The sequence below is a fragment of the Panthera leo genome, chromosome A1 (genome assembly GCF_018350215.1).
Source record: "Panthera leo isolate Ple1 chromosome A1, P.leo_Ple1_pat1.1, whole genome shotgun sequence".
Lineage (NCBI taxonomy): Eukaryota > Metazoa > Chordata > Mammalia > Carnivora > Felidae > Panthera > Panthera leo.
This window is the reverse complement of record NC_056679.1, coordinates 110228541-110256006: the sequence shown is the minus strand read 5'-3', so window position 1 is coordinate 110256006 and position 27466 is coordinate 110228541. Positions and strand designations below refer to the sequence as shown.

At 46.7% G+C, this 27466-nt stretch overlaps 1 protein-coding gene across 1 annotated transcript in view; it reads left to right on the top strand.

The window, feature by feature from the left end:
• Positions 1-530: 530 nt before the first annotated feature.
• FSTL4 (follistatin like 4) overlaps positions 531-27466 on the top strand; it is a 209270-nt gene continuing 182334 nt past the window's right edge. Inside the window, exons 1-3 of the mRNA XM_042955606.1 lie at positions 531-582; positions 1033-1062; positions 1270-1518. Coding sequence (XP_042811540.1) covers positions 531-582; positions 1033-1062; positions 1270-1518 — 331 coding nt within the window. The remainder of the gene's footprint in view (positions 583-1032; positions 1063-1269; positions 1519-27466) is intronic.

The following is a 27466-nucleotide window of genomic DNA, read 5'->3' as shown; positions in this document are numbered from 1 at the left end:
TTTAAATGAATTATTGAATCAAGCAGCTAATCTATTGATAACTGATTTTTTTTTTCCTTTCAAATCTAGAATGATGAAAAGCAGGCTTAACCAAAAACAAGAAAAAGAAGGTTGTTTTTCCCTCAGACATTTTAATCTCCTGGTATCAGAGTTGGGACCAAAGGTTCAGTGTTGACCTCTGGGGCCATTCTGTCTCACAGAGTATTCTGAAGATTTCCCTAAAACTTAAAAGCAAAGGCTTCTGTGGCCACAAAATCGGAATTTGTGTTTTATTTGTATTTTGATATCCCTTTCTTATTCTCAATTTCTGCTTGCTGCCGTTAATGCTACATGGCAATCATCTCATTTTCTGGGCTCCTCTAGCGGAGTGGAATGATGTTTTGGGGCACTTGCCTGGCCGTTAGCCTAAGCGGACCCTTCCAGCAATAAGATGCTCTACCAGCTGCCCTGCCTACTTGGGCATGTGGGCTCCGGCACCACTGCCTCACGTCACTGTGCTCATATGTTGGGTGCAGCAGATGCCTAGCAGCATGGCAGCAGCCATGCCCAGGGTCTCAGCCTTCCTGTCCCAGCTGCAGCTTTGTGCTTGGTGCTAGAAAAGGATGGGCAGTAGAGAAAGGCTACTGGTCCCACCGCTGGTGATGTGTATCCTAGAGAACCACATTCTCCTTAGAGAGAAAGGTCAACCTCCAGCCTCTCTGCTTTGGCTGCCCCCCATCCCGAACACTTTCTCCTTTCTTACTCCACGCTGACTCCCTGGCCTCTTCAATAGCTCCCCAGTGCCTAACATACCTGACCAAACTTCCATGGCTTGGTATTCTATGTCTCCCAGAATCACACCTTGGCATCCTTCCCCTCCCCACCCAACCCCTGTACAAAACTCCTCCTCACATCAGGTCTGTCCCTGCCCTGTGGTTATGGGAGCTGTGACTCGAGCCTCTGCCTTTTGGCAAACCATCCTACTCTCAGTTGGCAGGGTCCACTGGCACTTCACTACTGCCATGTGGTCCCCTGTTGACTCTTCCCTCCCAGGGTGGGCAGGGGTGGTGCCTGAGATGCTAGGTGTGAGCCAGCCATAAAACCTGAATGCTGTACAGCAGGGTACTGCTCTTGGCATCCATGGCCACCTGCTGTCAGTAGGGCACAGACTTTTTTGGACACCCTGAGCCCCCAGGCCTTGGCTTCACTGGCAAATGCAACCACAAAGGAAGCCCATGACCTCCACCACTGAATGCTTGCAGCTGACCCTCTGTGTCTTGTGTTTGGCAGGACTTTCTGGCCACGACGGGCTGCCAGCATCCTGTGGGAAGAAGTTCTGCAGCCGTGGGAGCAGGTGCATGCTCAGCAGAGAGACGGGGGAGCCCGAATGCCGGTGCCTGGAGGCATGCAGGCCCAGCTACATGCCTGTGTGTGGCTCCGATGGGAGGTTTTATGAGAACCATTGTGAGCTCCACCGTGCTGCTTGCTTGCTGGGGAGGAAGATCGTCATCGTCCGCAGCAAGGACTGCTTCCTTAAAGGTAGGAGGATGCCTCCTTGCCCCTTTGCTTTTGGATTTGAGGATGGATCTTCTAATGCCCTTTTGACAAATGGCTTGGGTGCTGAGTCTGCAGGTTGAATGTGTAAAGGCAGGAGAGAAAGAGGAAGGCTGGAGCTTTAGCCAAAGGATAGCAGCAGCAGCATTTCGGCGATGCATGTTTTATGTGTGTCCACCTCCAGAGATCCCCAGCCTTTAGAGGGGGCTCCTTGGAGAACAGAATCTAGGCAGACCTTTGGGATAGGGCAGGGAGGGGAAGAGAATGCTCAGGAGAAAACCCAGCACGGGCCTACAGTGGAGACAGAAAATGGGCTGCTGAGTCTCCCAGACATCCAGAGGGGAGGGACAGAGCTCTGGCCCCTCCCTACAGGCCCCCAGGCCACAGTGGTGTGACCAGGACATCAGGGCATTCTCAGCAGCAAAGCACAGGTCTGTTGACCTGAAGCAGCCACTACCAGTGCTGCCTGCTGCCCCGTGAAGGGCCACTTTCCCACTTCCACGCGTGGGCTGTGGCAGCGGGAGCACAGGAGGGACGTGTCCTAGAACCGACAGTGCTCTGCTAGGTTGAGTTTCTCCTGTGATGGGAATAGTCTTGGACACTTTCATGGCTGTGCTTATGACACTAATGCTGAGGTGCTTCAGAAATCATGAGGCACATTATGGAAATGAGGCCAAAATGAGTCCAGGAAAAATGTCCCTGGTCTGAAAGCTCTGCCCAGCCTCATGCCTGCTGATTCCCCAGCCCTGTGAGCACTAAAACACTTGACCACTTGCTCCAGCTTTATTGGCCATGTTGAATTTTATAGACTGATGTTCCGTTCTCCAGTTTCCAATATCCCCCAAATTGCATCTTTCTAAAGGTTTTTATTTCTGCATCAGAGTGTGCCCAGCCTCCCTCACCATCGGTTATTCAAACAGCATTTCTCATGTCAGGCCAGGGAAAAACCACCACCGTGAAACCTGCCTCAGTGAGGGATGATGGGGGAGAGCTGGAGAGGATGGGGGCTGCTGGTGCAAGCAGATTAGGGCTCAGTTCTGCTTCATGCTGATTGAATTTATCCACCGAATCCTTCTGATTCATTGAGGTTTTATACAGATTTTGTGAATGCCCACCTACTGAACAGCAGTACCCACAAGCTCCCAGAGAGACTTGGGGCAGCCCGGCTCTGCCACTTTCCAGCTGTGTGATCTTGGGCACATCACTCCGCTTCTCTGGGCCTTTCCCTTTGCTATAAAACGGGGCTTATTGGCAGTACAACTTGCTCTGTGGAGAAAAGTAAATGAGATGCCGCACAGAAACCACCTAGCATGTGGCAAGCACGTCGCAAGTGTTGTGTATTAATGACACCTGTACTCATCTTTAATCTAACGTGGCCTCAGATGTAGAGCAGGGAGGAGAGGAGATCATGCAGGGACCACAGAGGCAGGAACAAGGGCCCTGCCTAGCAGGTATGGGGCCTCCATGGCTTGTTGGTGGGTGGGATTGGGGAGTAAGGTGCTGAGGGTCAGGTCCTGTGAGATCCTGGAGATGCCTAACTGGAACCAGGACTCCCCTTTTTGCAGACCTACCCCGGTGGGTCTGGATCCCATGGAGGAGCCTTCTCTGCTTCCTGCTCAGGTCAGCTCAAGTCCTAGGCAATGGGAAGGCCGGCCCGACTCTCTCCTCCAGCATTCCCACAGGGAGTGCCCAGCAAACAGTGAGGACCTATTCACTGACCCCAGGGCCTTGGCAGGGATGGGAGGCAGGCCAGCCCTAGGGAGGGGGCTTTGGGTGAGCACCTCTCCACCTTCACCAGAGCCATGGTTCCAACGGGGAGCAGGAAGAAACAGAGTGACAGAGGGCTGGGGGGTAGGGTCTTAGAAGAAAGGAGAGGGGGTAAAGGACACTATAGTACAACCCCACCTCAAGAGAGCAGAATATTTAATGGCATCTTCAGCCCCACCGATGACAATTTGTCTTTTGTCCCTAATTTCCGGGGAGTTATTGATAGAGGAAACTGAAAAACACCTTCTTTTTTCATGCAAACAAAAATTCTAAATTCATCCATGTTCCATTCTCTTTTTCTACCAGTCTTTACAAAAAGAAGTTCTGACTTCATTTCCCAGTTTGATTTGCGCCCCAGAGTCTCTCTTAGGACGCTCCTTATGGGGCCGGAGTGTGGAGAGAAAGGGGAACGTGGTGGTGGATTCCAAGGGGCCTCAGTTTAGAGCGCACCCTCCGTGGCCAGGCCCTTGTGCCCTTGGTGGGGAGGAGGGTGGGGGGGGGGGGGGTTGGTTCTCCTGAGCACTGCGTGGGTACCATGGCCCTTGTGCCCCGCAGGGGAGGAGAGGCGATATTCTAAGCCCCATTTTCAAGAAAACTTGTGGTATCACATTCCAGTTGCTATGGCAATAGAATTCCTTGTGAATGTGAAATGAAATATAACATCATTTTAGAGATCATTAGCATTTGAGAAAAGCAAAACTGAACTCAAAAGCATTGCTTCAGCTCATATTTGTAGCTTTTGATACCAGCTTTCTGGACATCCCAGGCAGGGTCTCTGTCGCCAAAAATCAGGGGGACAGTGGGATATAGGATGTCCTCTCTCTCTCTTCTGGTGGCAAAATCAGAGTCACATTTGTCGTCAGCCCCAAATACCACCAGAGAACACCAAGATAGTGGGTGGAATTCTCTGTAACTTTAACTTCTTTAGACTTTGTGTTTTAAAAGTTACCTTGTGACATGGTATTGTGTACCCGTTGGCACTTTTAAAATTGTTTTTCTGTCTCGGATTTGAATGCACGCTGTATCTCTCGTATTCTTCCAGAAGACAAGCTTGCCTTTCAGCCGTCACTCACTACACCAGGGTTGTATTATCCCAGATGATACAGTGTCATAGTTGGGCAGTTTTCCAAACAAACCATGAAATTATGGAAGAAAGAAGCCTGTTAGGGCTACAGTTCTAAATGGATCTTGAGATTCCTCATCCCGTATGGTGTTTTAGGTGCATTTTGGTGCTTCAGAGGAGAGTTCCCAGGCTCGTGAAATCGGAGGAAATGATTTCCATTTTTAACCCAAAATTTAAACATACATTTAAAAATTTTTAATTTTTAAATTTAAAAATGTAACCAAAAATTTTAACCAAACATCTAAACATGTGTAAATTTAAACAGGGTCACTAACAAATCTTTAAGTGTTACTACACAACAGGGCCATAAAAACCCACCCTTTTGTTGCCAGGCACAACAGATAGGTCGTGCTGCCAAAGGACTTCCTTCTTCTTTTCTTCTTGTTGTTGCATTATTGCTGTTACTTTGAATGTTGTTGCCTTAGGAACTTAAATTAGGTCTCACTACCTTGAGGCCGTTTTCATACTTTTTGCAAGTCTTTTCTGCCCTGCCAGGGAGAGCTACTCACATTCCCATGTGGGGGCCCAGCCTTTGGTCTCACTCTGTTGGAGCAGGCCCCTGCAGCCAGGGACGTGCTAAGGCCTGAGCAAAAGCATGGTGACAGCATCCCAGGGAGGCCCAGGCTGGGGGGCAGTGTGGCACAGGCTCAAAGGTACTGGCCTGAGATCAGTCATGGGGCCATACCACACCTCGCTGGACGAGGCAGGTGAGCTCTCTGTGCCTCACTTACCGCATCTGTCAAACGTGAATGCCCGTAGCACCTACCTCAGACGGTGCCGTGAGCAAGAAAGCAGCAGTGCCTGACCCATAGTGCGCTCTCTTCTCTAAGCAGCATCAGGATGATGGGGATGCTGTTGCAAACTTAGGGATACAACTGAGGGGCTGGTGCCGCCCTCGTGCAGCGCTGTGTATGAGCTGAGAGCTCCAGGAGGTGGGTGCTTCTGTGAATGAGGAGAGAGAAGATCATTGGTTCTCCATATTTATTTAATGAGTGGCTAGAATTTGATCTCCAAACATCCACACTAAATTCAGCTTCTCCAGCTGCCTTGCTGTTCTAGAAAGAAATGTAATGAATCCTTTAAGTTCACCTAGAGAGTTAGAGATGCAAAAGAAGATCCAATAGTCCCTAATTCTGGGTCTAGAGGAAGTTTCTGGAAAGGCTTTTGGGAACTGCCAGCTGAGGGTGAGAAGGGGCACGTCTAGGGAAGAGACATTGAGGTGCGTCTCCAAGGGTGATTGAGGGCGCGAGGGCATCCTAGGGGTACAGTCAGGAAGGTACCTGTAGACCGAGAGAAGAGGAAGGGACTGAAATGCAGATCCTGGGGAGCACACGTCCATGCCGGATAAAGGCAGTCACGGGAGGAAGGTGCACTGAGAAAGGCCCTCGCACCAGGCCAGGCAGTTTGCGCCCAAGCGGACTGCGTGTCTGATGAGCCAGTCCAACTTGCCCATTCCCCAGACAGGGATGCTGAGGCCCAGAGAGGGCCGGGGTTACGTGGGCTCTGCCTCACCTCTGCAGCCCGCCCTTCAGAAGCGCCCACAGCTTCCGCACCGTTTGTCCCAGCAAGGCACATTCACAGCACACGCACTTGCTTTATCCTTTTCCCCGAGAGACCTCCTGGTGCAGAGGTGGAGGGCTCAGGAGCCTTGGTCCATGGGGAAGGCCTGGGCACTACTGGACTGGGGCCTACTGCCCAGGTTATCAAGAAGCCCAGGTGGGAGCTGCCCCGGGAAAGCTGGTTCAGTCATGCCAAACTCGTGGGGCCTCTGACATCACAGCACCAGACCACTCTCTCCCCTGAGAGGAAGGGTTAGGAACTCAGGATCACCCAGAGGCTGCTGGAAGGAGCCCCAGGACAAACCAGCAAAGCCTCTAACCCCAACCTGAAGGCCCTTCCTGGCTTTTTGGCACTGGCCTCCACTTTCTCTTCAAAGCCTCTTTCCTGTTTCCAATTTCTTCAAGTTGCACTTCCACTCCTGGCCCCACCCACATTGTGCCCAGAGGCCGCCGCTGCTCCTCCAATCCTGCAGAGCAATCTCCGTGCGCCCAGTGCCCTTCCTGGCCTTCGCTTTGAGCTCCACACAGGAGAGTGTGGCCATTCCCTGCCAAGCCACCCAGCTTCACAGGCGTTATCGAGTGTCTCCTGGGTGCCAGGCTGTGCTGGACCTGAGGACACCCGTATGATCAGGACTCCAGGTCTGACCTTGTGGAATTGACAGCCAAAAGAGGGGTCCACCTCCAGTCCCCAGCATTCTCGGGGCCAGTATATGGGGGCCGCTCTAGCCAGAGACCCCACCCCCCCCCACAAGACATCAAGGACAAGTAGGGATCTTCATGGACTGTCCCCTGTTTCGGAGCCTCCCCCGTAGATTCTGCTCTCACCAGTGCAAGCACCTGGGGGTGACTGAGCTGCAGGTTCACTGCAGCCCTTCCCCAGGGCAGCGGCCGTTGGAGCTCAGTCATCCGTTTCTCCTATCTGCTTCCACCATCAAGAAACACAACTTCACACAAACGAGTATGTTCTCGGGAGATTTCCTCTAGGTTTTATGCAAGAAAACGACTTGGTGTGTGCACCCCACAAATGTGCAAGAATGTTATCAGTGCAGCATGTACTGTGTGCTTCACAGAACTGCTGTGCTTTCGATGAATTAATTACATTCCAGTAATTAAAAATTGCTAATAAGTTACTGAGCTGAGAAAGTCTCGCACCGCGTGGATTTCACTTATGGAAACAAGCCGCAGCCTCTGAGGCCCTCGCACTGTTTCCTGCCCTTTCCTGACACCCCTCCCTCATATGTCCAACCCTTCCTCGGTCACCTCGGCCAGCTCTGGGTGTCTCCTCCTATCCCAGCCTCCCTCTAGGCACCAGTTCATGTTCCCCCTCCTCCCTTCTCTCCCACTCACCCAAGATGCTCCCCGCACTGGGTGGGTGCCTCCACTGCCCCAGCTCCCCCACACTCTGCCTGGCAGGGTCCACACCGACTCCCATCCCCATTAAGATCAGCATGTCCTAGACACCATGTCCAGATGGCACTTTCCAGGCCTGCTCTTACTGCATCCATCCCGCAGTGGCATCAGTGTTCAGGTGGCCCCAACTCTTGCTCCTGCCATTCCCAGCAGGCTCCTGCCCCCCACACTAGCTTTCCACATGTGGGTTCTCTCTGCGCCCCCCTCAGTGCTCTCCTCTTTCCTTTTCACCCCACTGTTCTTGCCATGCCTCCCATGCCATTAAAACCCAACTGTATCTTCACCCCTGATCTCTCCTCCACATTTCACCTCCAGTTCAGTGCGTCCTGAATGAACTCCCCACCCCTCTCTGCTCCCTCCGTCCCTGACATTCCCATTCCTCACAGAGCATCTCTCTCAGTGATAGCAACAACCTCTTCACTTTCCAGGGGAATGGACCCCAAGAGACTGCTGCCTCCTTGCAGCTGAATCCCCACACCATAAAACCCCGCCAAGCTTACTTCTTTATAATTTCTCTTTTTACGTTGTTTATTTATTTTGAGAGAGAGGGAGTAGGGGAGGGGCAGAGAGAGAGGCAGAGAAAGAATCCCAACCAGGCTCCACACTATCATCACAGAGCCTGACGCAGGGCTTAATCCCACAAACTGCGAGATCGTGACCCAAGCTGAGATCAGGAGTCAGGTGTTTAACCAACTGAGCCACGCAGGTGCCCCAACTTCTCTATAATTTCTTAGCTCTGCCCCTTAGTCTCTACCTCTTCTGCTGCCACACATACCTATCCCCACCCACACAACCTCTGGGATCCCCTAGCTGTTCTCCCAGCTCCTAGCCACCTCCTCCTTCTTGCCCACCTTCTATATGGCTTTAAAAGCAAGCTTTCCAAGAGGTGACTTTGACCATGGCCCTCCCCTACCTTCACCTTTCCATCCATTCATTTAGCAAACATACACCCCTTGTGAGTAAGGTGTATTCCAGGCCCTGGGGATACAGTAGTGCACAAAATGCACATGATTCCTGCCCTGATGGCACAAGTGGTCTCTTGTCCTAAGAGATGAAGAGTTTCAAGCCATAACAAGTGCTCTGGAGGAGAATAAAGCATGCACAGGGGTTGGTGAGAGCTTCTAATATGAGAAGAGACATCTGAGCAGATCCCTGAAGGAAATTGGGAGGTTAGGGAGTGAGCTGTTTGAAAATCTGGGGGAAGAGGTGGCCAGTGCAAAGACCCTGAGGCGAGAGCTCACCCAGCATATTTGGGGATCAACAAGGAGGCCAGGGTAACTGGAGCAGAGTGAGGAAGGCGAGAGAGATCTAAGTGGAAGTCAAAGGAGCCTCGTTGGCCATTGGAAGCCTAAGCTCTTAACCGCTGTTCTTTTGTTTCCTTTCTCATTATTTTGCCATATCCACTAGTGGGTGGCCTGGAGGGCACCATCCTGTTCACCACCACCCTGGAAAGCTGTGTGGTTTGTGCTGTGGCTGGAAGAGACAACCTGCCCAGGGGCTGCCAAACATCTCCAAGTTCCTTCTTTACCTGAGTTAAACCCACGGGGCCTGGGGATTTCCTGTGAGCCCCAAGCTGACCAAGGTGCCATCAGAACTTCTTCCAAGAGTAGAGGCCTCCCTCTCTTGTAACTTCTTGTCAGCCTGCCCATCTTCCCACTCTACTGAGTATCCTTTGAGTGAGGAAATATGATTTATACTTTTAGCCCTAGCACTTGGAGATGTTCCATTCATTTTTTTTGGATGAACACACAAATTGATGATTATGTGTTAAATAGGATATATGCAATCCCTTAGAGGTCCCCAAGTGAGAGAATGGGAAGCCCCATTAGAGGCCTGTGCCATATGCATCAGAGGGTCCCAGCAAAGGAAAAGCTGGATTTATTTACATGCCCAAAGACAGGTTGGATTCTCTCTGGTGGGGGGTGGAGCATCAAGAGTATTGAAGGAACACAAGGAAAGAAGGGCACAGAAGGAGGCAGAGGAGGGGGTGACATGGAACCTCCTGTTCCCCCAAGCTTCTCTCCAGCAGGCTGCTTGGGGAAGGCCTTGCATAGAGAGAAGAGGTGCCTTTGGCTCTCTAGCTGCTTAGAACCACGTAATGGAGCCCATGGCCAACACTGGGGAGGCTCTGGATGATGATCAGGAGTCAAATGTTTAATTACTGGAGCAAGAAGAAGTTGATTTGGGACTTCTTTAAGGGTCTCGCCTATTGCGCCTTCAATTAAGATCAAGACCCTGTGTAGCAGCCGCTAAATGACACTGCATATTGAATCTCTGTGCTCAAGCAGTTTATCTAATTATCTGTGTGACAAACTCAGCAGCTGTCACACCAGCCACAACTCAAATATGTTGACTCTGGGCCCCCCGGCTGCAAGTGTTTTCTGCTTACTAACAGGCTGAAGGGAAGGGCTTATGCGCTCTTCTGTGCATGTGGAATCCCTTTCAGGTTCTTCTCTTGCCTGATGATGGAAGTTGCTGAGGGAGCCATTGCTGGGGAGGATGGTGTAGGAGTTGAGCAGAGGCCTGGGGTCAGTCCCTCTCAGTTCTCAACCCTCCCTGCCTCCCCCCTAGCCCCTGCTGCTGTCATGCACGTCCAGCCTCTCTGCCTGCTCTTCTGAAGAGGGAGGCATTGGCCCAAATCGGACCATTTTTTTTCTCCACAGAGAGGGAAGAGCATTTACCATTGTATCACATTAACTGAAATAAATCAAGGGGTTGGGGGGCAGGTGCACACAGTGACCCAGGAAGAGGTAGGTGACTGCTGATCTCCATCAGCACAGAGTATGTGCATGAATGCAACCACTTAGAGGTCCCCAAGTGAGAGAATGGGAATCATGTCACTGAATGCATGCCCACACCAATGACCCAACACTCCTGTGGAGTTGAGTCCTCAGCCAGGAGAGCCAAGGGATGGAGCTACAGATGAGGCTCAGCCCTCTGCCACATCCTGGGGCTGGGGAGCCACCCATGGTTCCCATCGCGGGTGGACTGGTGCCCAGCCCTTTGCCAGATGTCACGGGAGAGCCATGTCTAGAACACTAATGAGGGTAGCTAGTGAAGGAAGACAGAGCTTCGCAATGACAGGTTTGGGCACCTTTGTCCTGGTAAGTCCTGTCCTGTGCCTCTCTTCTTCTCGTGTTCTCTTCTGCTTTGAAGCATTTTGATCGCTCATTAATGAAGGTAATCACAATGAAACTACTTTGGAAAAGCCTTTCTAAATGAAACTAGTAAAATTGCTTTGCTTGCGGGAAATTAAAATCACCAGACACGATGAACTCTGCCCACTTATTAGAAGCAGGGGGTCAGAATGGTGCCTTTCTCTTTGTAGCTGAAGGAGGGGTGCATCCAGTGACCTGGGAGGCACATCTGTCTACTTGTCTTCCTTAGGGAACTTCTGTTTCCTCCTCTACTGCTTGTCTTTTAGTCCATTCCCACCCATTTTAAAAAAATTTATTTAGTGCTTATTTATTTTTGAGAAAGAGAGGACAGAGCATGAGTGGTGGAGAGGCCAAGAGACAGGGAGACACAGAATCCGAAGCAGGCTCCAGGCTCTGAGCTGTCAGCACAGAGCCTGATGTGGGGCTCAAACCCACAAACCATGAGGTCATGATATGAGCTGAAGTCAGACGCTCAACCAACGAGACACCCAGGCACCCCATTCCCACCCATTTTGATTGCAGAGGTGTGACCAGCAGACCTGGTCCCCAGTGGTCCAGCAAGTGCCTCTGTGAGCCCAAGCCTACCCACTCATTCTGCTGACCATGCTATGTGGCTCACCCAGTGATTCATGTTTCCATTGAAATATAACAAACCGAGGTCTTTTTCATGGGGTTTTACAAAGCACTTCACTTATACCCAGTTCTGTGTGCACCCTTGTAGCTGAGCCTGTCCCCTTCCGAGCCTATCCAGGGATTTCAGGAAGCCTAAATGAGAGGCACATGGGGGAAGGTACGGTGTGTCTGGTAGCTGAATCTTTCCTGATGGGGGTGGTGATCAGGAAAACGGGACTGAGGAAGAGGTCTGTGCAAAGCTGTAGAAGGAGGAATACACCAGAGTGAGGAAAAGAATTGAAAGGGGACATGCCAGGACATGGGGCAGCAGCGGGCACAGTAGCCAGAAGGATCAGCAACACATCGTCCCAGTTACATGCAGAGTTTGTTAGTTGTCCTTTCCACTCAAAACTCCAGACTTTCAAGGGAGTCTCTCTCTCAACTGTTTAGCCACAAGTGCTGGTTACAGGGAAGTGGTGACCAGCCCCCAGCCCCCCAGTGCCGACACTTTGCAGCAATGACCGTGAACAACCTGGGCAGTCTTTCCAAAGCTGAGGCAAGAGGGAAGGGAGGTGAAGCTGGACAGACCTGCCTGAACAAGAACGAAAGAGAACACAGGAGAGGAATAGCTCTCTCAGGATGCAAGGAAAGGGAAATTATTACAAAAAACAAAACAAAAGCCCAGGAGACAGCAACTGTGTTCTCTCAATTCAAGAAAACATGAACCCTGAAATGGGATGAAAAATGGGATTATAAATTGGCTGAGCCGCAGCCAAAAATGAAATGGAAGCTGGAGGAGGTAAGGAAAGACTATATGGCATCTAGAATGCTGGAGCTGAAGCGCCCCTATGTTTCATGCAGTGAAGGGGAGGATTAACAATGCAGAAATCAAACAGTTGTTCCCCACAGGGAGAGCACAAACTTGAAAACCTCTCTCAGAATGCATAGAAAAAGGAAAGAAAAAAGTAAAGAATAATAATAATAATGTGAGAAAAGATGTCCTACCTAGATAGGTAGGACAGGGATAAAAGTTTAGCTCTTGGTCATCGGTCATCTTAAAGACCCCAGAGCAAATCAAAGGGACACAGTAAGTGAGGAAAGATTGTTTTTTAAATTGCCCTGAGCCGAAAGATTCCTAAAATAAGCCCAAATGAAACTGCTAAAATTTCAGGATTTCAAAAAATTTTTCAAAGATATTTGAAGTGATCAGGCAGAGAGAAAAAGCTGGTCTTCTATAAATGAAAAAAGAAAACCAACTGGTCTTAGGCTTTTCTGCAACATTAAGAAGCAAGAAGGCAATGGAGAACATCTGTAGAGTTATGGGGTGATAATTCTACACTCTTCAAATAATGATCTCTGTGTGGAAAGAACAGAAAGGATTCTCTGATGGGCAGAGGCTCAGATAACATACCACCATGTATTCTTGGCTGGAAAAAAACATACTGAAAGATGAATCCCCAATAATCTAGGGACAAATAAAATTTGGGAAAGAGGAAAGTCATGGTACTCACAGCCTAGAGGTGAGCTAGGGACTCCTCACATGAAAAGTTGTCTAAATGGTTGTTTCAAACATGGTTACCCAAAATGGCAAAGAGAAAAGAAGTTAAATGCAGCTAATTTCTTTGACTCCCTTGTGGGGACTTCAACAGATCCTGCATAATTCTTGCCTTAGTGTGTTAAAAAGCATACATCAGCTCAACTAGGAAATTTTCCATTAACTCCATCCTTCTTGCCTGGAACAAACCCAGTGCTGGCCCCAAACAAGTGTCCTGGGTTGTTGCCAGCCACACCTGGGAGCCTTTGCTCCTCTGCCTTTGCTATTTTGTCCAGAGACTGTGGGTAGGATCAGCCTTGAGTGAGGTGACCTACCCTAAGATTGGGCCTCCCATGCCTTCATCATGGTGGGTGAATGTGCCCCCTGCTTCCAGGAAGCTTGCTTGGGTTTGTAACTGGAATAGAAGAAAACTCCAACATGTTATAGGGCATCCTCCTCGAGCAGCGATGCTCTTACTAATGGCACATGTCACTGTGCCAGTGATGTGGCCTGGACTGTTGATTCTGAGGTCCTGATCGAAATATGTGGTTGCTTGACAAGCAAGGACTGGATAAGAGCTGAGCCACGTTGACAGAAAAAGGCCAAGAAGGCAAAAGGTCTGCCTGTTGGTAGGTAGAAGTAGAGATTGGACCCCTAAGACAGGCGGGGCTACCATGATGTAGCCATGCACAGGAGCAAGGGAGAGGCAATCAGGGTGGGCTCACGATTATGGTGGCCACCATTCATTGAGTGCCTGCCAGTCTCCTAGCCCATACCAGATGCTTTATGGGCATTAACTCCTATAATTCTCTCAGTTGGCGTTTCACTCAGGAGCAAAGAGAGGCCAAATAACTTGCCCAGTTACCGAGCTGCTAAATGAGACCTGTGACCTGCCTTCTTCTGTCACTGTGAGCCAGTGGCCCCTCCCGCAGGTGGAAGGGCCTCTCTGGGGGGCAGAGGGCTTGATGTGAAGTTGGCAGTATGCGCGAGACCCAGCCAACAAGGTGTGGGGGAGGGCAGCAGCAGGTGGAAAGACTTAATGCAGCTTCACTGTTAGCGGCTGCGCTCCTTCCTCCTCTCCTCACACTCACCACATGCGACTACCAGACAATGCGTGTGTAAAAGTGATCTTCCCCTAAAAGGAAAAGGATAGAATGTCGCTTTCCCACAGACATCAAAGACTGTCACGGCCAGTCCTTTTAATGAAGTGAATCATATTCACACACATTCAGTCTGTAAACCCCAGTGACCGGCACCACGTGGATGTGGGAGGTGACCGCCCCACAAAGGGAGTGCCCACTCCCCGCCAAGGGACAGGCGGGGACAGGCAACCTGCCATGCTTCCTGATTGCTCCATTCTGTGTCTCTACCTCCGTCTCTGTTCCTTCTTACTGGTGTCCCCACCCCATCCCCTGCCGCATTTTAGCTGCACAAAGACCTTATTTACACGCCAGGCTTGTCTCAAGAAACACTCCTCACAATTTTAAAGAAACAAATGTTCCATTTTAAAAAGTCTTGTGGATCTCAGGGCAAAACCTTTGTGGGTTTCAGGAAGACCTAATGAAGAGAAGGATCTCTAAAAAAGGTGGACAAGGCCCACTGCAGGGAAATGGGGTTTCTCTCCTATGAGAAATGACAGCGGGAGAGCACACACTAATTTAGAGAAACAGTTAACAGGAAGCAAGACGCACCCTTGAACGAGTCTGTCTAGAAGGTTGGGGAAAAAATAACCCCCACGCAGGGGCACCTCCAGGCTTCCTTTGGGTATAGCTTCACAGGGACTCAGTTGGCTACAATTATAATTCAGTATTTGCAGCATTTATTGTGATGTTACGCATGTCACCCTTTTTCAGAGACCAGAGATCAGATGGGAACAGAGAATAGGGTAAGAACTCATGTTAAACACCCATGCTAGAGGCGCCTGGGTGCCTCAGTCAGTTAAGTGTCTGACTTCAGCTCAGGTCATGATCTCACAGTTTGTGAGTTCGAATCCCACCTCGGGCTCTGTGCTCACAGCTCACAGCCTGGAGCCTGCTTCGGATTCTGTGTCTCCCTCTCTCTGCCCCTCCCCTGCTCGTGCTCTGTCTCTCTCTGCCTCTCAGAAATAAACACTAAAAAAAAAAAAAAGCCCATGCTACCTGCCAGGCCCAGTGCTGGGTACTGTATACATTGGTTCCCATTGAGTCGTACGGCAGCCTTTCAGAACAAGGACTTTTATTATCCCAACTTGGCAGAGGTGGACACCAAGATCAGAGAGGTTTAGCGACTTGCCCAGGAACGAGGAGGGGAGAGCTGTCACTCATATTCACGCCTGTCTTATTTAACATGTGCTCTTTGCTTCTCCTGCTCTGTTACATCTCTCGTGTGTATCATGATTTGTGTAATTAACAGACGAAAGCAAGCCTTGGAAATCATCTGATTGTGAAAGCGCTCCATGATTGTTGTTCAGCAACCTGGCAGATTGTGTCTGTGTTCACATTTCTTTTATGAAGGCAGCTTTTTTGTACGTGCAGCTGATGGTCACCTTGCTTTTGGCCACTCTTGCCTCAACAAAAGAATGGTGATGTTTTCTGGAAACCTTTATTCTTTTGTTGCCTTTGCTCATTCTATGCCACGCCTTCTAGGTAAAAAAGGCGAGAGACCTCACAGTAAGCAGCACCTGGTCTCCGTCTTGGTCGGGCTTGGCTGGGAACTGTGTGTGGCTCACCTCAGAGGAGCCAGGGGAAAGCTAGCCTCACCCCGTGACCGGTTGGGTTCTGGGGGGTCTGGGAGCCTGTGGGGCAGCCCAAGAGGGGAGCCCTAGAGAAAGGGCTCAGACTGGTGTGATCGGGGACAGGGCCTCTCAGTCAGGAACCCGTGAGCCAACACCAAGGTATGTCCTGAACTTCCCTCTACCTGTTTGTTCACATTCCCAGGGCAAGTAAAGTGGAGGTCCTGTCCTCAGCATTTTGTGCGTCAGGGTTATGTTTCAGGATTTGTTAGAAAAACCTGGGATTCTTATGTCTGGGCTATTCATAACTTGGCCAGTTTTAACAGAGCCTTTCATTTATTCAAGAAATACCACTGAGCACCTACTGTGTGCCAGTCTTATTTCAGGGGCTGGGGATTCAAGAAGAGTGTGATGTGGTCCCTACCCTTGGGAAGCTCATAAAGAGCTTGTAAGGAGAGGGAGCATGTAAACCAGGGTAATGAGTCCATTACAGAAGGAACCAGGGAGGCCTCCTGGGGGAGGTACCATCCTGGCTGAGTATTAAATGATAAGTAGAATGGGTTAGACAAAGAGTAAGGGGAAGGGCCTTCTGGGCCAAGGGTTAAGGTATGAATCCAAAATGGGAAGCTCAAGCCAACAACTGCTTTGCCCAGTATGGAGCTTGAGGCAGGGAAATTCAGCAAGAGCTGAGTTTGAGAAGGACCTTTGGCCAAACCAGGGCTAGACCTCGAAAGTCAGGTTATGGAGCACAGGCTCTGGCCTGCGGGCAGGGCTCTAGGGTTTGCAACAGTCTGGCTGGTCTTTAGAAAGATCACACAGTGTCGCCAGCGTGGGAGTGGCTAGTGGTGGTGTAACCCTGGAGTCAGGGAGCCCAACAAGGAAGTGTTCCAGGCATTCAGCAGAGAGATATGGAAGCCAGAACTAGGGGAGTGGACAAAGTTGAGAACTATTCAGGAAGAGTAAATTTGACAGGACAAGGGACTGACTGGGAAGGAGGAAAGGGAGGAGATTGGGGTCAGGAGATGTCCAGGCTCCTGGTCTGGATGGATATGGGTGCCTTTCTCACTGAGGTGGAGACCCAGGAATGAGAGTCTAGAGGTTGGTGGGAAAAGTTAGCATTTGCCCTCAATTTTAGAGGTGAGGGTCCGAGGCTCTGTAGGACATCTGGTAGAGAGGAGTTAGCTTTGTCTATAGAGCCTATACCTCTAGACCCCAGACATTCCTACCTAAAGAGGTTTTCAAATACTTTGGTTTGGCAACTCAGCCTTGCCTCCTACCCCTGTTGTATGAGTAAGGGTTCTCCAGAAAAGCAGAACCAGTAGGGGAAGGGGGCGTGTATTCTGTGTAAGGAGATTTATTATAAGGATTGGCTCACGTGATAATGTTGGCTAGGAAGTCCTAAGTCTGCAGGTAGGCCAGCAGGCTGGAGACCCAGAAGGGACCAATGTTCCTGTTTGAGTCTGGAGACCATCTACTGGAGAATTCTTAGTTGAGGGAGGATTGGTTTTTTTGTTCTATTCAGACCTGAAACTGCCCAGATGAGGCCCACCCGTATCCTGGAAGGCAATCTGCTTTATTCTGAGTCCACCCACTTAGATGTTAATTGCATCTAAAACACTATCACATAAAACACCCAGAATAATATTTGAGCACATATCTAGGCACTGGTGGCCTAGCAGGTTGACACCTCCTTAACCCAGGATTGCTCTGAATGCCTTGCTTAGTCCTTGGCCAGGCCCCGTCTAACTCCGCTTTGTCAGGGGGCTCCCACTCCTACCCCATCTAGAGGGCAGGATGCTGACCCAGAAGGAAAGTGCTTGGATGTCCAGTTGGATGGAGGTGTGCATCCTTCACACTGGGGTTCGTTCAGTCTGTGTCCCTGGGCTGTATGTGGGGGGAGGGGGGCTCTTGACATCATCATCCCTGCCTGCCCTGAATCGCAAACCACCAAACCCGATCCCCCACCTAGCACCCAGGAGTTACACAGGAGGGTGGGAGGAGCAACTCCTGACCCCAGAAACCCCCACCCACCTCACCCAGCAGCCTTAGAGGTGGCTTTCTGACAATGGCTGTTTTCCAGTAAAGTTGTTTTCTTCCTCAAGCCTAATAGTTTAAACAGTAACTGCTTGAAATTATACTTAAACACTCAAATGATAGAAGATGCAAACTGGAGGGGGAAAAGATCAAAGCAGAACCAAGACATGAGATTACTCAGGACACAAGAAAGATACACAAATGGCAGGAGATGGTGGCAGGGCACAGAGGCTGCTGATTAGATCCTAAGGCAGCTCCGTTCCTAGGAAACCTTTGTCTGGGAGCTGCACGCTTCTAGCGGTTCAGAGAGACAGGAATCGGAGTATTTGATCAGCAGCCTTGGCTGACTGGAGCGTGGGGGAGAGAGAACAGGACACGTGTGGTTCCTCCTGGAAATTGGTAACAGAGACTCCAGCAGGAGACCTGCCTCCTAATAAGGCAGAGGCCAATTAACAGAGCAAATGTTTGAGGTGTCCCCGCCAAGGGATGTGATGTCTAGTCTTCTCCCAGAGCCCCCAGGCGCTGGTCATTCAGACAGGCAGGTACAATGACTTAAGTTAATTGCAGAAAAGCTCCTTCCAGGGAAGTGGGCACTGGCTTGTCATTTAAAGGGACCAAGGTTTGCTTTTGACAAGTATCCGTCCCAAGAAAGGACATGTCCTCTCTGCTTCCCACCCCTCTGCTGGTGGGGTTTTTCCCAGGGTACCTCAGAGCCAAAGGGCAAGTCTGGGAATCTGAGGACCCAGGAGAATTTTGGCAGGAGGAGCTGTATCGGTCAAGCCTCGTCCACGGTCCAGAAGAAGGTGGCTCTTTTTCCCTTCCATGGTGTCTGCTGAGCCAAACTAGGAGCCTGCAGGACCCGGAATCCAGGGCTGATTAGGAAGGAATATAGGACTCGGACCACAAGAGAGGCTGTGACTGGGGGCCATGGGAAGCCCAGGGTAGGGCAAAGTCAAGGTGAGCTGGGCTTGCTCCGATGGGAGGAGGTGGTCGCACTAACAGTAAGGGTCGGTTTTTTTGAAGGGGGCAGAGGGTAATGTGTCAGCACAGCCCATGTGGGGCTCCCTCAGCCTCATCTAGTGGGAACAGGAGTGGGGAAAGCTGACTGCATATCCAACTGCATACACCCCAGTCTCCTTCCTGCTGCCCCCTCCCTGCTGCTCTCCTCCCCGCATCCCCTTCCCTGTCCACTATTCCCAGGACGCCTGCCTGGAGTGTGCCTGCAAGTATCTGAAACAAGTGGCTGGAAAGTAACATGTTTCTCAGTGAACGGGGAGTGGCACACCCCACTAGTTTTGCTTTATTTTTTTAAGTTTATTTATTTATTTTGAGAGAGACAGAGACAGCACCAGTAGGGGAGGGGCAGAGAGAGAGAGAGAGAGAGAAAGACAGAGGATCCCAAGTGCTAACAGCACAGAGCCTGTCATGGGGCTCGAACTCAGGAACCATGAGATTATGACCTGAGTGGAAAGCAAGAGTCAGACGCTTAACAGACTGAGCCATTCAGGCGCCCCTAGTTTTGACTTTTTAACTACTTAACCAGTTTCTCTAATGTTAGACTTGGTTGAAATAGTAATTGTCCGTGGTGCCCTGGGCATCGTCCCTGGTGTGAGGCAGGGGACAGAACCCCCTCCGCTCCGACTCTTCAAGGCTGTGTGAACCATGTCCATTCTCTTAGCTTGCGAGGTTGTCCTGGGTTACGGGAATCGCTCTCCCGGCTGTTTCACTCACAAGTCTGGATCTTGAATTCAATGACTGACTCACAAAGAGCTAGTTCTCTGTGTTCTTGCCTCCCATTTAAAGTGGGAGGAGGAGGGGGTGATGAGAACTAGCAGTCCTCGGGCAGTAGGAGGGAACTCTTCCTCCGTCCATGAGGAGGAGGCCGAGGCCCCAGAAGCGCCTTGGTTGTGCGGTGGGAGCAAACTCTCAGTGACCCACTAAGGGTAGACTTCTCCCTCATGCTACCGTCCAGTGTGGGTCCGTAGCCCCTCAGCTCGGTGGCTCACATACACCCACTTTGCCACTTGGACACTGCTCTTCACCACCATCGCTGATGGGGAGGGGTGGTGAGCGAGTACCCCTGTGCTGTGCTGTGCGGTGCTCTGCGGTTCCCAATCACACGTCCGTCAAAGTCACACATAAGGTCACGTCCACAAACAGACATGCGTGCTTCATCAAAACACGTTTTCCATCAAGGTCCTTCTCTCAGGCTAAGAAAAATTCCCATGGGGACGCCTAGGTGGCTCGGTTGGCTGGGCCTCAAACTCCTGATTTTGGCTCGCGTCATGATCTCTCGGTCTGTGAAGTTCGAACCCTACATCAAGCTCGGCACCGATGATGCGGAGTCTACTTGGGATTCTCTCCATCCCTCTCTCTCTGCCCCTCTCCTGCTCGCTTTCTCTGTCTCTCAAAATAAGTAAATAAACTATTTTTAAAAAAGAAAAGAAAAATTCCTATGGAGTCTGGAAGTGCTGAAAACAGACTCTAAGAGCTAGTGAGTTTAAGGCTAAAATTCCACATCTCTCTCTGTACTTCAGAAGAAAACCATCTCCTTTCATATCATTTCAGTACCTCCTGGTTATCATATCTACATTTAACTTTTTGCCTGCCAGGTATCCTGTATACGCAAACAGGAATGAAGAAGTCACACAAAGAAGCAGTTCTTTTAAAGTTTCCATCAGAGCAATTTGAAATTTTTAGCATAACAAAAGCAGTTATGTCAATCATACACAGATTGCTTCCTAACAACCCTATTTTGCATCCTGAGGCCTCCAAGTGTTTAAGAATATCCACAGAATTAATATTTTATGGACAAGACTAAAAAGACTGCATTGGTTTCCAAGGTTTCTGCGCTGGGCCTGGGTATGGGCCTGGTTCCACAAGTGTGAGTGTGCAGAAGCCTGTGTTGCTCCTTGGCACAACAGTAATCCATTAATTGGGAGATGATAGGTAACATCATCCCTGCAGTGAACTGTAGGGACCAGGGCTGCCTTGCTCATTGCAGTAGCCTGGGCTTCATGTGGAGTAAGAATGCAATAAACACTTGCTTAGGAGAGGGAGGGAGAGCAGGGAAAGGACTGGATGTAAGCAAGCCTGGTTGTCACCTGGGTCCGCAGAACAGAAAGCAGTCGACGATGCAGAGCCCAGAAGGGACGGAGAAGACCCTAAGGGGTGGGCTTGGCTCTGTTGCTCACATGCAGCATCCCCTCAGCAGGAGGTGCCCGGGTGTCATGGAAGTATTCCCCATCTATGTTCAGCTCTTCCTCCAAGATGGGGCTCTGTGAGTCTCCGCGATTGCCTGCACGGAGGTGTGCCCACATGCAGGGCTGACCCACAAGCACATTCCAAGGAAAGGAAGCCACCTGTTGAAAACCGCCTTTTTCTTCATTTTTTTCATTAGAAAAGATGACGTACCGACAGAAGGGAATACAAAATGTATATGTGCAGTGAGAAGAATAACCATTAAGAGAAGAACCATGTTTTAGGAATTAGGCCATGCTTTAGAAACACTCTCTTCCTCCTGCCCTGGAGGTGACCACTGTCTTCTCTGACTTCTCCAATCATTATGTTCTGGCTTTTCTTTATAGTTGTCTCACCTAAATACATGTTGAAACATGGTTGATTTTTTTCCCTAGTTTTGAAAGTCATATTAAACGGAATTGTGCCGGTAGATGTTCTTTTCTGATTCACTGCTTTCATATTCGGGAGACTCATCCATAGAGAGTATAACTGTAGCTTGTTGGTTTGTGTTGCCGAAAATCCCCTTGTGTGAATATACCACACTGTATCCGTTCTACTTCTGACAGCCAGCATCAGTTCCCATTTGGGGCTATTCCAAGTGATGCCGCTAGAATCATTTTCCTAGATGTCTTCTGCTGTACACATGCAACTGTTTCTCTGGTTTATGTCCCTGGGCAGCGTGCCGCTTTAGCCTTAATCGATATCAGCATACTATTTTCCAAAATTGTCGGCCAGTTTACCCTGAAAGTAGCAGTGTATTAGAGCTCCTGCAGTTCGCATTAGTAATACTTGCAACAGCTAAACATTTTTAAGTTTTGCTAGTCAATTGACTATGATATGGTATCCTTTTGCAGTTTTCATTGGTATTTTCCTGCATACTGAGACTAAGCATCATTTCATTGGTTTATTGACCATTTTGATTTCCCCTTTTCTGAGGTACCTTCCCAGGTCTTTTGCCCTTTTTCCTATTCAGTTGTTTGTCTTTTTTTACTTCATTGGTAGGAGTTCTTTATATATTCAGGATACTTATTCTTTGTTGATTACATTTATTAGAAACATATTTTCCCAACGGTGGCTCAACTTTTCATTCTGTCTTGGTTTCTTTTTAAGGATAGAAGTTCTAAATTTTAATATAGTTGGATTTATCAAAATTTTCCTTTATATTAAATATATAAATATAAAATCAACATGTTGTACACCTTGACCTTACACAATGTTCTATGTCAACTCTATCTCAATTTAAAAAACGCTTCTCTTATGGTTAGTGGATTTTGCCCCTTTTGGTTTATTTATTTATTTTTAAGTTTATTTATTTTGAGAGAGAGACAGTGAGCACACAAGCTGGGGAGGGGCAGAGAGAGGGAGAGAGAGAGAATCCCAAGCAGGCTCCACACTGCCAGTACAGAGCCCAGCATGGGGCTCAACCCCACAAACCATGAGATTATGACCTGAACTGAAGTCAAGAATTGGAGGCTTAACTGACTGAGCCACCCAGGTGCCTCAATTTTGCTCCCTTTTAAAGAAAATCTTCCCTGCTTCCAAAGCCCAACATTATTCTACATCATCTTCTACTCTACAGTGTTGCTTTTCACATTGGATTTTCTTTAACATAATAGCTTTTTTGAGGTATCACTCACATACCATTCAGTTCACCCATCTAAAATGTACAATTCAAGTCTTTTAGTACATCCAGAGAGTTTTGCCACCACCATGATGAACAATTTTAAAACCTCTTCTTTACCTACAAAAAGAAACCCTGCACACATTAACAGACAATTCCTCATTCATTTGTCATCCCCAACTACAGCCCCACAGCCCTACAGCCCTAGCGAGCACTAATTTACCTTCTGTTCCTATACATTTGCCTATACTAGACATTTCAGGCAATATGGAGTCTTTTGTGATTGACTTCTTTCACTTACCATAATGTTTTCAAGATTCATCCATGTTTAGCATGTATCAGTACCCCATTCTTATTTACAAAATAAGACTCTTTTGCATAGACGTACCAAATTTTATCCATTCATCAGTTGAGGGACATTTCAGCCAAAATTTCCACTTTGGGCTGTTATGAATATGGTGCTATACACATTTGTGTACAAGTTTTTGTGTGGATATATATCATCATTTCTCTTAGCTATTTATATAGGAGTAGTGTTGCTGAGTCATATGTTAACTCTGAGTTCAACCTTTTGAGGAACTGTTTTCCAAAGCGGTGTACCATTTTACATTCCCACTAGCAGTATATGAGGGTTACAACTTCTCCATATCTTTGCCAGCAGTTGTTATTATCTGTCTTTTTAATTAGTCATCCAGACAGATATAAAAAAGTATCTCATATGGTTTTGATTTATTTACATTTCCTAGGTGGATAATGATGTTGAGTGAACATCTTCTCACGTGATTATTGGTCATTTGTATATCTTCTTCTGAAAACTATTTGTCACCTTTACCCATTTTTTAATTGGACAATTTGTCTTCTTCTCATTGAGTTGTAAGAGCTCATTATATATTCTGAACACAAGTCTCTTATGTATACACTTTGCAAATATTTTCTGCCATTCTATGGGTTCTCTTCACTCTATGTTATACTTTAAAAAGCACAAAAGTTTTAATTTTGATGAAGCACAATGTATCTGTTTTTTCATTTGTCACTTGTGTTTTTGGTGTCATATTTAAGAAGGCTTTACCTAGCCTGAGATCACAAAGATTACTCCTATTTTTTTTTCTAAGAGACTTATAGTTTTAGCATTTACATTTAGATCTTACATACACTTAAATCATTGAGTTAAATTTTTGCATATGATGTGACAGAAGGCCCCAGTGTCCTGCTTTTACATGTGAATATCCAGTTGTCCCAGCACCATTTATTTTAAAGACTACTCTTTCCCCCTTTGAATTATTTTGGCACACCTGTTGAAAATAAATTAACCATAATTGTAAAGGTTTATTGCTAAACTCTCAATCCTACTCCATCGATCTGTATGTCTAACCATATGCTGGTACCACACTTTCTTGATTAGTGTATCATTGTAACAAGTTTTGCCCTCAGGAAATGTGTCCTCCAACTTTGTGGATCCTCTGCAGCACTGTTTAGGCTCTTCTCTGTCCTTTGTTTCCATATGGATTTTTGGATCAGCTTGTTAATTTCTACAAAGCAGCCAGCTGAGATTCTGATAGGCATTGCTTTGACTAAATAGATTACTTTGGGAAGTGTTGCTATCTAAACAGTATTAAGTCCTCTGATCCATGACCATGGGATGTCCTTCCATTTATTTTGGCCTTCTTTCATTTCTTTGAACATTTTTTTTATAGTTTTGGCAGTATAACTTTTACGCTTCTTTGGTTAAATTCATCCCTAAATGTTTCATTTATTTTGAATTTGTTGTAAGTGGAATTGTTTTCATATTTTCATTTCCAGGATGCTTATTGCCAAGGTATAGAAATATAATTAATTTTTATACCCTGAACTTGTACCTTTCAACCTTGCTAAATTCATTTCTTAGTTCTAATATAGCTTTTTGTATTAGATAATTTATGATTATATAAAGATAATGCAGGTATAAGTAGAGATGGATTTACTTCTTCCTTAATCTGAATGCCTTATATTTCATTTTCTTACCTAACTGCCCTGGCCAGAACCTCCAGTACAGTGACAAAAACAGACATACTTGTCTTGTTCCTGATCTCAGGGGAAAGCATTCATTCAGTCTTCTACCACTAATATGATGTTAGCCCTGAGTTATCCATAGATGCCCTTTATCTGGTTGAGAAGCTCTCTTCTACTTTGTTTTGTGTATTTATCAAAAGGGAATGTTATATTTTATCAACTACTTTTTCTGCAACTGTTGAGATGATCATATGGTTTTTGGGTATTTTTTTTTTTTTTTTGAGAGAGAGGGAGAGAGAGAACACAAGAGAAAAAGAGAGCGCTCGTGCTGAGGAAGGCCAGAGAGAGACTCCTAAGCAGGCTCCATACTCAGCTCTGAGCCGTATGCAGGGCTCAGTCTCACCACTGTGAGATCATGACCTGACCTGAAATAAAGAGTCAGAAGCCTCACTGGCTGAGCCACCCAGGCACCCCTGTTTTTGTTGTTTTATTTTTTTTTAATTTTTAATGTTTATTTATTTTTGAGTGAGAGACAGAGAGAGAGAGCTAGAGAGAGCATGAGAGGCAGAGGGGCAGATAGAGAAGGAGACACAGAATCCGAAGCAGGCTCCAGGCTCTGAGCTGTCAACACAGAGCCTGATGTGGGGCTCAAACTCACAGAGTGCAAGATCATGACCTGAGCCGAAGTCAGAGGCTTAACTGACTGAGCCGCCCAGGCGCCCCTGTTTTTGTTTTTTTATCTACTGATACTGTATATTACATTAATTGATATTCATATATTAAACCACTGTTAAATTCCTTGGTATGTGTGTGGTCATGATGTATAATCCCTACATGTTGCTGGATTTGATCTATTAATATTTTGTTGAAGTTTTTTTGTGTCTATTAATTATAAGAGATATTGGTCAATAATTTTGTTTTCTTGTGTCTAGTTTGGGTGTCAGGGTGACACTGGTTTCACACAATGAGTTGGAAAGTGTCTTCTCCTCTTCTTTTGTGTGAATGAGTTTATGAAGAATTCATATCAGTTCTTCTTAAATGTTGGTGGATTTCACCAGTGAATCCACGTGAACCTGGGCATTGCTTTGAGGGAATTTTTTTAAATAATCAAATATCTTGTATAGATTTTCTATTTCTCCTTAAGCTAGTTTTAGTAGTTTGTGTTTTTGTACAAATTTATCCAATCCATCAGAGTTACCTAGTTTGATGGCATACAGACGTTCATATTATTACCTCATTATTCTTTGTATTCAGTAGAGTCTGTAGAAGTGTCCCCTCTTTTATTCCTGTTTTTAGTAATTGGAGACTTCTGTATTATTTCTCATCAGTCTAACTAAAAGTTTTGTCAGTTTTGTTGATTGTTTTTTAGGAAACAACTTTTGGTCTTGTTGATTTTCTCTATTTCTCTTCTTTTTTCCACTAATTTCTGCTTTCATCTTGACTCTTTCCTTCCCCACTTGCTTTAGGTTCCATTGGCTTTTCTTTTTCCACTGTGTTGAGCTAGAAGGTTAGGCTATTAATTTGAGATTCATTTCTCTTCCAACATGGACACTCACAGTTGTGAAGTCCTTCCCCTCTAAGCTCTCTGTTCGCTGCATCCACAAGTTTTGTTATGTTGTATCTTCATTTTCATTCATCTCAGAGTATTTTCTAGTTTTCCTCCGTGATTTCTCCTGTGACCTGTTGGTTATTCATGAGTGTGTTATTTAATTTTTACGTACCTGTGACTTTCCCAAATTTAATTTTTTATATCAATGTGTAATTACATTCTGTTGTGGTGGGAGAACATATATTATTTCAGTCATTTTAACTGTATTAAGCCTTTTTTATGGTCTAGAATGTGGTCTCCCCTAGAATGTCCATATCCACTTGAGAAAAATATGTATTCTGCTGGTTTGGGATGGAATGTTTTATAGAGCTCTCCTGGGTCTAATTGGTTTACAGTGTTGTCCACGTGTTCTATTTCTTTGTGTATCTTTTGCCTTATGGCTCCATGCATTATTAAAAGTGAATTTTGAAGCTACCAACTGTTATTGGTGAATTCCCCCTTCATTTCTGTCAGTTTTTGCTTCTTGTATTTGGGGGCTCTGTTGTTAGGTGCATATGTTTACAACTGTTAAAGCTTACAAATGAATTGATCCTTTTATCGTTATGAAATGTCCTTCTTTATCTCTAGTAACGTTTTTTTGTTTGAGTTTATTTTCTCTGATATTCGTATAACCACTTGTCTTTCTTATAGTTTCTTTTTCCATCCTTCTTCTTTCAACCTATTCATATATTTAATGCTAAAGAATGTCTCCTGTAGGCAACATATATTTGGATCTTGTTTTTTTCATACATTCTAACAAGTGCTGCTTTTGATTGAATTGTTTAATCCATGACATCTAATATTATCATTTATATATATACATCTACCATTTTACTTTGTTTTCTGTATGTCTCATATCATTTTGTTCCTCTCTTCATCTCTTATTGCTTTCTTTTGCATTAAGTGAATATTCTAGTGTAATATTTTAAGTTCTTTAATTAAATGTTACTATTTTTCTGTAGCTACTATCGTACTGGTTGTTCTAGGGTTAACGGTATACATCTTAATTTATCTGAATATACTTGAGATTTATACTAAATTCTAGTAAGATACAGAAACATTACTCCTATATACCTCTATTTCTTCTTCCGATTTTTCTGTTATTGTTGTACATATTACTTCTATATATGCTACAAACCCAACAATACATTGTCATAATTATTACTTTATATAATTTTTTCATTTAAATAAACTGAGAGGGAAAAAAAGGAGAGCAAATATATATTCATAGAACTTGTTACATAAACCTTTTATTTGTCATTTCTCGTTCTCTTCATTGTTTGTATGGATTCAAGTTACCATTTAGTATTCTTACTCCTATAAAGTTTTACACCCACCTACCCCCCTTGTGCTATTGTTGTCAAATATATTAAATTTCTATGTGGTATAGGCCCAATGATACAATTATATACATGTTGTTTCATACAGTTGCTTTTAAAATCCACTAAGACCAGAAAGGAGAGGCAATATACATTTATACTGTCTTGTATAATAACATGATTACTCTCATCAGTGCTCTTTGCTTTTTGTGTGCATTCAGATTCCCGTCTATGGTCACTTGCTTTCAGTCTGAAGAGTTCACTTTAGT